This window comes from Acipenser ruthenus, chromosome 5 (assembly GCF_902713425.1).
Source record: "Acipenser ruthenus chromosome 5, fAciRut3.2 maternal haplotype, whole genome shotgun sequence".
Lineage (NCBI taxonomy): Eukaryota > Metazoa > Chordata > Actinopteri > Acipenseriformes > Acipenseridae > Acipenser > Acipenser ruthenus.
The window spans coordinates 35,447,954-35,459,282 of record NC_081193.1 but is presented as its reverse complement, the minus strand read 5'-3'; the positions used below and the strand labels follow the sequence as shown (position 1 = coordinate 35,459,282).

At 35.7% G+C, this 11,329-nt stretch overlaps 1 protein-coding gene across 1 annotated transcript in view; it reads left to right on the top strand.

Annotated features, from left to right (window-relative positions):
- The first annotated feature begins 1,165 nt into the window (after nucleotides 1–1,165).
- Nucleotides 1,166–11,329, top strand: part of LOC117402592 (eukaryotic initiation factor 4A-III) — a 12,020-nt gene continuing 1,856 nt past the window's right edge. Inside the window, exons 1-10 of the mRNA XM_034003910.2 lie at nucleotides 1,166–1,534; nucleotides 2,515–2,587; nucleotides 2,681–2,747; nucleotides 4,152–4,214; nucleotides 4,327–4,459; nucleotides 6,069–6,149; nucleotides 6,458–6,599; nucleotides 6,726–6,864; nucleotides 10,907–11,022; nucleotides 11,323–11,329. The exon at nucleotides 11,323–11,329 is cut by the window's right edge and continues 101 nt beyond it. Coding sequence (XP_033859801.1) covers nucleotides 1,381–1,534; nucleotides 2,515–2,587; nucleotides 2,681–2,747; nucleotides 4,152–4,214; nucleotides 4,327–4,459; nucleotides 6,069–6,149; nucleotides 6,458–6,599; nucleotides 6,726–6,864; nucleotides 10,907–11,022; nucleotides 11,323–11,329 — 975 coding nt within the window. The 5' untranslated portion in view covers nucleotides 1,166–1,380. The remainder of the gene's footprint in view (nucleotides 1,535–2,514; nucleotides 2,588–2,680; nucleotides 2,748–4,151; nucleotides 4,215–4,326; nucleotides 4,460–6,068; nucleotides 6,150–6,457; nucleotides 6,600–6,725; nucleotides 6,865–10,906; nucleotides 11,023–11,322) is intronic.

Genomic DNA, 11,329 nt, shown 5'->3' with positions numbered 1-11,329 from the left:
AAATAAATATGGCACTGAAATACACGTGTTTTAAATGTTACAGGGTTAAAAAATGAACACCCGAACATAGAACTGTTTACTTTACGCTTGTGTAGACACATTGTCAATCTTAATTTTTATGCAATTTGTATTGTTTTCCTTCTTTCTATTTACAGTATTTGTATTTTGACAGTTAATTTTGTTTACTTTTGTGGGGGTTTTTTTTATAAATCTGTCTAAATTGAGTCAATTTATAGCAGTTATTGATTATTATTTATTTATTTATTTCTTAGCAGACGCCCTTACCCAGGGCGACTTACAGTTGTATACAAAAATATATATCAAGAATTACAGTACAATTAAGAGCAAGATACAAAATGCAGTGACTTCAGTCCAAATAAGAGAAAATACAAAACACAGTACAATTTGATATCGGGGCAATTCGAGAGCAGATAAGTGTTGATAGTTACATCAGGGTTAGATACGAGTGCAAGTGAAATACAAAGTAGTACATATTGGATTAAGTGCAGGATTAAATACAGTAAAATAGGGAGCAGATAAGTGCATTAAAGGCAGTGCTATATTGTCCAGAGGGAGAGTTATGTTTTACAGGTGTTGTCTGAATAGATGTGTCTTGAGGTGCCAGAAGGTGGTCAGGGACTGGATATTCCTGACATCCGTAGGAAGGTCGTTCCACTACTGCGGGGTGAGGGTCGCTATAAGACGCTTGCTAATTGAATTCACCTTCAATTTCATGAATGTAACCCTCGACCCAGTTGCTGTACCCTTTCTGTTGTGTGCTTTTAGTAATTCATGCATCATTATTCGCTCAGTTATCCATTTATTCCTGCTTTATTGGAGGTACACAAATCAACGACTTACTGCACGCAACAGCTGCGGCGGCCATGACAGTAAAACAGCACACCAAGCGTCGTTTTCAAATCCAGCATGGATGGTCGCTGCGTGAATAAAACCCATTAATATACAAGTTGTTCTGTAATTAATTATGTCCTGTTGAACACACACAATACAATATGGACAATTAAAAAAGTGTAAGCACTTTCAACAGGCATCTTATTCGCCATTATTTAAAAAAAATAATAATACAAACATACATAAATAAATAGTGGCTACGTGTTTTGCACGTCTCTCAATAAATATTAGCCGACATTTCATTAAAGGAACAACGTGACGAAACCGGAAGCCCTTCTGGGAAGTTTTGTACGCTGGTATCCGACACCGGAATTGGATACTCCCCCAGCTTCACGGCATCTATTCGGCTCTTGTTTATAGCGTCACTGAACACACTTCTCTCTTTTCGGCTGCTGTGATCAACGTCGAGTACATTCCCAACGCATATTTCTGGTTAGTTTATCTGGAGAATCATTGAAAACAATAACTATGGCAGTGGCTCCAGTTCCCATTAGGAAGCGTCTCCTGAAGGACGAAGACATGACCAAAATGGAATTCGAGACCAGCGAGGAGGTCGATGTGACCCCCACTTTTGACACAATGGGCCTGCGGGAGGACCTACTCCGTGGGATCTACGCTTACGGTGAGTCTGGGGATCCTGGTCGGCGGTTGGGCCTCTGTTTTGAGGATGTGCGAGAGCGTGGTTTGAACGTTAAACTAAATATCAAAGTCATTAGAAACCTCTGGCGATTTAAATTAAGGTATCTGCGTTTGTGTTATATCCATTTAGGTCACTTTGTACCCGATTTTTATAAGCTATTTCTTACCAGGACTAGATATCACAAACGTGCACGTTAGTTAAATTGCAGTGTTCTTAAACGAATTTCATTGCACCACAATGTGAAATAGTTTTATCAGTCTGAAACTTACCATCCAGGTCACCGGTGTTTTGGCTGATTTAATGAGCAACTAACATGAACCACATTTGCAGTAATATTAATACTTGCTTGTAAGTTCCACCCACTTGTTTGAAAAACATAACTTTAAAAACTCGGGGCATATAACGCCTGTAACATTTTATCATGGAAAATATTGCTTCAAAAGTCAGTGACACTAAATTGATCATTACTGATTAACTGGTATTATGCATTTATCAAATGTGTATGTATATTTAAATCACATTGGCGATTAAGTGAAAAGGTTCTAATACTAACTCAAGAATAGACTGGATCACATGATTTTGGTGGTAAAAAAAAGCAGTTTTTTTTTCTTCTGTAAAACCAAACAATAGTCAATGAGATTGATGCCACTGCCAGTGTTTTGATGGCCAGTTTAAACTGCATTGGTAGTTTGAGTCTTCCAGGATCGATACAAAGCCATTAACACTAGATGTTTCCCCACACCACGTCTAACCATTCTCAAAGGGTGTGTGTGATCGACTGCATCTCTTCTGGTTGAATTGGATGAATAGTTAATGGGTGTGTGAGCAATTAGGCCTGGAAAGATGGGTCTTTGCCCTTAGACCCAGGTCACTGAAACAACTTCTCATAGAGATCCATCTGGACTTCCCTGAATGATGTGTTTTATTTATACATGTATTTCCCATTTATTTTTTTATCCCAGGTTTTGAGAAGCCATCAGCTATCCAACAGAGAGCAATTAAACAGATCATTAAAGGCAGAGATGTGATTGCACAGTAAGACATGTACAATTTACATCTTACATGCTATAGATTGTTTCTAGTTTTTGGGCCTAAACTATATTTAACTTGTATTTTCTTTCATTACAGGTCTCAGTCCGGTACTGGTAAAACAGCAACTTTCTGCGTCTCAGTGCTGCAGTGCTTGGACATTCAGGTAATATGATTATTTGCAGTTAACTACTGCTTTACATGCATTGCATTAAATATGAATCACACATTCAAATATCATTCTGCTAGTGAAAAACAAAGAAAAGCCTGTTTTATTTATAATGTACAGTCACCACCGCATAGAACGGGTGCGTTTGTTTTACCGTGATTCACCTGCAGTAAGCGTTGGACGGTATAAACTCCCACACAATAAACTGACATTCAAAATGTCCCCCCAATCACCAGTACAGTAATCAAAACAAACAAGCGTGTGTACGGTTAAGTCTTTATTAAGATATGCATCACATTAGTAAAAAAGATGTATTAAAACCTATGAATGTAATAAAAAGCAATGCAAGTGCAGAAATGTACAGTACAGGTAGGCTACATTACTGTAAATTTGTTTCCAGCGAAGAACTGTGATAAGCATCTGGATGATCATTTTTTGCAAATATGGACGGCAAACTTTTTTTTTAAGCGTTTTTTTAAAAAAGAATCTCAGTTCAACTCGGATGCTGCTATATTCGGATGCTGCTCCGTAGCACGGCACAGTGTTACAAGCACAGCACGCACGCTTACGTCATCGGTGTCTGTTTCAGGCAGAGCGTCCTGGTCGCTAAGGTGACGCCGCTGAGAATTCTTCCTCTAACATCCCCTCTGGTGTTGTCAGTTTCAGTTTCGGTTGTATTTTCGTCAGCACTCTCCCCCTCAACTACAGAAACCCCAGCTTTTTTGAAGCAACGTTGCATTGTTTGCTGACTGACAGAGTTCCAAGCATGCTTTAACAAGCACACAGCATCTAACAGAGACATTTTATTTAAACACTGAATTTTTGTGCTGATGCTCATCGCTTTTCTCTTTCCAGCCATATTTGCTGTTGCAGTCAGTAAACCTGACACTGTGTACAGGGATTAAATAGCCATGGTACAGTACAGGGGTAATCGCTCAGTAACGAGGTGCAAACAGCTGACTGATCTGTCTAGCTTTACTACAGTAAAGTGCTTCCTTTTGTATTGAAATCTATGTGAATGGCAAGGTAACAAGGTGAAAACAGCTGATTGGAGGATTAGTAGGAGTGATTACTACAGTAATAAGCAGTGTGTTTGTTATTTAAATCTATGTGAATGGCACATAACGAGATCCAAACAGCTGAGTTTGCCTGAAATATACGACATGCTTAACATGTTATAAACAGTGCCTTTGATATTGAAATCAATGGGAATGGCAAACAGCAAACGCTATTTGTCCAATATAAACGTCTGCACGAAATAACCCAGTACGGTGTAAGTGGTGGATGCTGTAATTATATTTTCTATTCATTTGAACACTGTTCCCAATTATTCATTACAAATAAGTTATCAGAAGAAAAAATAGTAATAATACAATATTTGATTTATCTTCAACCATCTAGGTCCGTGAAACCCAGGCATTGATCCTGGCACCAACCAGAGAGCTGGCAGGACAAATACAAAAGGTATGGTATTGCTCAATATTTCTATTAGATTAAAAGTATGTTTTTTTGGTTTGTCTTAGTTGCTGATCAGTCTTCAGGGTTGTAATTGTACTTGTTTTCAAATCTTTGCCAGGTGCTCTTGGCTCTTGGCGACTACATGAACGTTCAGTGTCATGCGTGTATTGGGGGGACAAATGTTGGAGAAGACATCAGGAAACTTGATTATGGGCAGCACGTTGTTGCAGGCACCCCAGGACGTGTTTTTGGTGAGACATTTTGTAACAAGTATATTTAACATAATCCCCTGCTATGAGTGGAAATACAAAGTTAAAGAAATCAAAGGCTTGTTCACTAGCCAGGAATTCGAAGGTAGTTCTAAAGCTTCAGAGGTTCGTCAGGCGGCATTCATGCACTTTAAGTTTATTTATTTTTTCTCCTCTGTTAACAGAAACCGTTTGACAATGTGTGAATACTATAAATCACTCGTATGCTTTTTTATTTGTATAATGCATATTACTTAAACAAAAGTTATTTTATTAAAATCCACTACAAAATCATTATACATAGAAACTATGAACTTTTTTTTTTAAAGCATTTATATGGATTACCTGTAACATAATAGGATTTTCAATCAAATATAAACAAGTAGCTATGGTAACGTTGCCAGTAGATTAAAGTGCTGGGACGAACGTGGGATTTTCATGTTTGGATATTCGCTCATAATCTAAATATTTGTTCATTTTCAAAAAGTAATAAAAGCCATTATATTGCTCAGAACTCAGGCAGAGACAGCATAGCAGCAATGGCAGGGGGGCGTGGCTTTATTTTACAGCAAGACATTAAAATATGTAAAACGTTAAAGTAGAAAAATATCCCAGGAGTAAAGAATACGTTGTGTAGGCCTTACTTTACCCAAGTGAATTAACTACAAAACAAAGGATGCCAAATAACAGTTTGTTAAACGTTGTTTTGTTCATTCACAAAATAAATAGTACATAAAGTTGACACTGCATTTTATTTAGTTTATACCTTTTTTTTTTAAATTCCTTGCCATTGCTTTTTCTCCACAGTAAACATTGGCCATAGACATGTCTTCATAAAGTAATAACATGAGGTTTACTTGTGCTTTTTTGTAGTTGAACAAGCAAACAAAACTGAAATTTAACTTTAAACACTTCAGATAAAACAAATGTGGAAATGGTGTTGTAAAGTGAAGGGGGGAAAAAAACTCATTGTTTTGGTTCTCATTTATTACATTCAGAAAGTCACAACAAAAAATATATAATATATAAAAATCACCAAACAACGTTTCAGAATGACGTGCTTGAAAATCTGACTCGCTCAAAAGCAGCACAGCCATAGAGATCACTATGCATGTGCGTACAATTTGGTTTGTTTACTTTTTGCTGTCAAACTTTTAAATAGAGGCTCAAGGACTGCTGTGTTGATCCTATGTGTTTTGTTTTTTTATGTATATTAATGTCACAGAGCTCTTTCATTTGCCATTTTTGAAACTGTCACGCAGTTTCTGGTGACGTAGTAAATAAGTGCAAGGTATTTTTGTCATTTGTAGCGAACATCTAAATTTTGTATCAGAATACATAAAATATTCCTTTGAGTATTCTGATTTGTCCCAGTACTAGTAAATGATGCACATTAGTACCATCGAAGGTTCAGACCTTCCTTTAGTAATGTGTTCCACACCTTCAAAGGTCAAAATGTGCCCTTCGTTACAGCCCTACTGAAAATATACTTGCATTTTAAAATTCATATATCATAATATCCAGAATGATGCTAATGCTAAATTATTCTTGAAGTACAATGTGCAGTATGACTATTCAATGATGGATTTTTAATGTGTCTTTCTGATCACAGACATGATTCGCAGGAGAAGCTTGAGAACCCGTGCTATCAAAATGCTGGTTCTTGATGAAGCTGATGAGATGTTAAATAAAGGTATTGCATGTTTGTTTGTTTTTTCTGAAGTTGCTAATGTAGCAATATAAACCAGAAAATCTACTTTTTAACATAAGATTTCCGAATGGTATTGAAATAAAGACTAGTATCTTGTGTAGATATATTGGAAACACTTTAGTGTTGGTATGTTTTGCAGGAATTTAATTTGTAGTCAAATATTTTCTTCACACTTGATGTAGACGCCAATATCTTCTCAAATTTGTCATTTCTGTTTGGTTAAAGTTTTTCCCTTTTGGTGGTTGACTGTGAAGTAGTGTGTAGTAAATCTCTGTATTATGCCTATTCAGGTTTTAAGGAGCAGATCTATGACGTGTACAGATACCTGCCTCCTGCCACTCAAGTTTGTCTGATCAGTGCTACATTACCACATGAAATCCTGGAGATGACTAACAAATTTATGACTGATCCAATCCGAATCCTGGTCAAACGGTAAGTAAGGGGGGTCTACAGTAGGGGATAGTAAACCAGATGTAAAACTTAAATAATTTGCTTATGAGTTGTGCTCAATTGAAATGAGATGCACAGCTTAACCTTGTATTTAATTTGTCATTCCAGTGATGAGTTGACACTGGAAGGCATCAAGCAGTTTTTCGTTGCTGTAGAACGAGAGGAATGGAAGTTTGACACGCTGTGTGATCTGTATGACACTCTGACCATCACACAGGCTGTCATCTTCTGCAACACCAAAAGAAAGGTAGGCTGACTCCTCCTGTGTTCTTATTGCCATGGTAATGTAAATGGAGTTATAGAAGGACTAACTTATGTAGTGCTTCAAAAGTTAGTTATGTTAACCTATTTGCTGCTAGAGGTTTTTCCTGAATTTGGGACTGAATCATTTAAGTCACATTTCTCACAACTCTCTAAAGGAAACAGGAACATCTATATAGTTTTTTTTTTTTTCAGCACAATCAGCTTTTCAGTAATGTTACATGTTTGGGCATATCTGGTCAACTGATTTAGAATGCTGTAGGTTAAATGTGGAAAAAAAAAAATGAAATTATATTTTTATGTCGCTTTAAATCCCTGGAAAACTTATTTCTTAACATGGTAAGACAAATTGTATATGTCTCACATTGCCAATATGTTGACTGGATATATATCTTTAAGTTATGTTTGTCAAGGCTGCTTAAACATTTCTATTAAAAAATAAACAAAAATATAGAACATTGCTAGTTCAAATGATCTGTGCGTTTTTCATAGTGTGAACTTTGGAGCATATAAAAAGTATATTTTCTTTTCTAAAACTAGATAAATACCAAATTCAAACTATATGACATTATTTTGCTTGGAATAAAACTACAGCACGTGACTGCCTTTTATATAGATAGACAGACCGACCGACCGACCGACCACACAGTGGAACTGCGTTTATCTACGTGCTTGGAGGGACATAGGTCCACGGATGTGTGAAATCCGCTGATAAATGTGTGACCTAGAATACATGAATAAAACTGGCGTTCCAGTTATCTACAGGACAAGCACTCACGAGCATTCTGCGGTATAGAGGGTTAAACATGATTTTGTGAAACTGTACTGGTCAGTTAAAGCCTAAACACTTAATTTACACTTGCGCTTTCTCTGAATTAATATTGGGGGGGAAATAAAAGTTCTGTTTATTATGGATGTTTAGTTTTTACCTCATTCACTAACTCCATCCACGGTAATTCTAAATGTTTTCATTTGAAATGATGAAGCATTGAACTTGTGTTTTTGTGGTACAGCAGTTTTGTTTGGCATAATAATTTACATATCATGGTTTTCTCGTCCGGTCTACATTGGCAATAGTGTACTGTGTTTCGGAGAGAAAACTTGTCAGGGAGCCACGGATAAATGAGGTTCTAATATATAGATAGATAGTGTTGGGACGAATATTTGAACAAATATTTTTTGACATGTATTTGGATACAAAAATCAGATGTTCGTATTTGCTACAAATGACAAAAATACCTTTCACTTATTTACCGTCTCACCAGGAGTTGCGTGACAATTTCAGAAAATGGCAAATGAAAAAGAGCTCAGTGTGATTAATATATATAAATAAACACAGAATCAACACAGCAGCTCTTGAGCCTCTATTTAAAGGTTTTACACAGCAAAAAGTAAACAAACCAGATTATGCGCACGCACACAGTTACCTCTATGGAAAGCCATCTGGGACAAATACGTGTTGTGCTGCTTTAGAGCGAGCCAGAATGTCATGGGACAGAAAAAAGCCAAGCATGTCATTCTTAAACAGTACCCAACTTCCTGAAAATGTTGTGTAGTGATTTTCATATAGACTGTGTGTGTGTAATTTTTATATATATATATATATATATATATATATATATATATATATATATATAATATATATATATATATATATATATATGTACATATATATATATATAATGTACATATATATATATATAATGTACATATATATAATGTACATATATATTTTGTTGCGACTTTCTGTTATTTGCAATGTAATAAACGAGAACCAAAACGGTGAGTTTTTTCCCCTTTCACTTTACAATGCCATTTCCACGTTTTTGTTTTGTTTTGTTTGAAGTGTTTAAAGTTAATTTCAGTTTTTATTTGCTTGTTTAACTACGAAAAGGCACAAGTAAACCATGTTATTACTGTACTTTATTAAAATGTGTCTAACCACTGTTTACTGTGAAGAAACGGTAAAAAATAAAATAAAATGCATTGTCAGCTTTATGTACTATTTGTTTCAGGAATAAATAAAACAACAGACAATAATTAAATTCCAGACAGAACAAAAAAGGCCAATTTTGAAATCTATCATACAATATTTGGCGCATCATTCACGTATATCAAAAGACACTGAACCCTTCCACACTTGTTCTAAAATTTTGGAAGCGATTGGTCATTCGCACTCCTGCAGCAGTGCAGTGCAGGCCACTGCCATAAGATCACGTACAGTACAATATACTATATAGACACAGCCACGTACAGTACAATATACTATATAGACACAGCCTGCAGCGTTCGATTTTAGTTCTTAAAATAAATTCAAGTTTGCCAAAAATAGCTCTTTGGGTCGTATGTCCCCTAGCACTGACGGGGTTAACACTAGAACTGCCGAATTTTCTTACTACCTAGAACCACCGCACTGGTTATTTTAACCTGTACATTTTTAAACAGCTTTGATATGAAAATGAAAGACAAACTGTCAGATACAACTCAAAAGTTTTATTCATGAATATCATATCTAACATTTGCATAGCAGAAACACCGTATTTAAATGGGAAAATTAAAGATAAAAGGCTTTATTTTCAAAATTAGTGCATAAAGCACAACTACTACTACAAAAAAAAACTATAATAAACATTTCAAAAGAAACTAGTGTGTAAACAGGTGTAAAACGGGTATATGTACATACAAAACTATAAAACCGAAATCATTTTTTCTAATACTAACATAAAAAAGAAAATCTAACACTACTTCCGGTATGTCAGCTCCTATTGTACTGTATGTAATGTCTTCTTACTGTATTGCTCTATTTGTTGTATTTATTTATAGCTTGCACTTCTCATACGCTTGTAAGTTGCTTTGGATAAAGGCGTCGGCTAAATAAATTAATAATAATAATAATAATAATAATAATAATAATAGGCTGTGTAACGCGAATGCTTTGAGCAAAACGTACTTCACAAACACCCTGAATAACAATCCACACAGATGTAACGTAAAAAAGAAAATATAACTAAATTCCTTTGCAGTATTGTGATCGAAATGTTTGTGCCGAAGCTTTGTGGCTAGTTCCAAAATGAAATATCTCCTTCTGATATTTTCTCCGTTACATTCCTTGTATCAAACGAAAGATTGATAGCTCCCCAGGTGAGTTGTCAGGTAAGAGGCCATCTTGGTGCTATTGTAATACAAATCCAGTCAGGGCAAATATCTGTCTGAAGCCGAGCATAACTCGTTGCTCTCAAATAAAAGGAAAAATCTTAAATTTTCTCAAAAGATTCTGTGACATTGCACAGATCCACACGCTGTGCATGTCAAAAAAGACACGAGTTGCAAAGGATTAGCATACAGCCACACCATCCCACATTCCACAATGAAATACATAGTGATGTGGCCTAGAGGTGGGAGAGGGGTGTGTCTTGTACACTATGTAAAACAAACAAAAAAAAAATCATGTATTGCAATACCCGGTCAATTTGACCGGTCTGGCGGTTCTAAGGATGCATTTTTATAACTTTGTCATTTTTGCGCATCTGCTGCTCAAATGCAGTTTGGTTATTTACTTAATATATTTGGGGGAAAAGTCAAGAACGGACATGCACATGGGATTCACCAACGCAAAGTTATTTCAATTTTAAACCCTAAAATGGTCATATTGACCGGTATGGCAGTTCTAGTGTTAAAGAATATCTGATACACCCCATTTGCCATATCTTGCCAAAAGCATGTGTGTAGTGAATCTGTTTGTAATAAACAAGTGCATAATACTAATTTATGACCCATTTTTAAAATCTTCTAAACTCAAGTTGGCTCATGTTGGATTTTCAAAAGAAGCATATAGCTTGCTAGTTTTTCAATGCACATGTGATCTGATAGACGTGGTTGTTGTAACAAGGAACTTGTATGCCATTGGACAAAATCTGCATTTAGGTTTTGCATTTCTCAGCTTGCAGGTGCAGGCTAAACTCCATGTTTGATTTTATGTATACACATTACCTCAAAATTCTCATACTTCTGCTGTTACTCCATTCTAGGTGGACTGGCTTACTGAGAAGATGAGAGAAGCCAACTTCACTGTGTCTTCAATGCATGGAGATATGCCTCAGAAAGAGCGAGAGTCCATCATGAAAGAGTTCAGATCTGGAGCAAGGCAAGTTTTTAATGTTTTTATCGCTGCTCTTTAAACTTTACACATTTTAGTTCCTTCAGCACTGTATAAGAATTAACAGGATTTGGTGTTTACTGGACTCTTTCTCAAAGAGCAATGCATGGATATTCATTCTAAATAAACAAGTGAATAAGCTGCAGTGGACTTCCACAATTTATTTTGGAATTTTTTAACTTTAATTATAAAAATAAATTATAAAAATATGTATTTTCATCAAGGTCCTGTATTTCAATATATGCAATGCATTATGTTTTAACAAATCTGTGGTGGTGTTTTTTGTAGTCGAGTC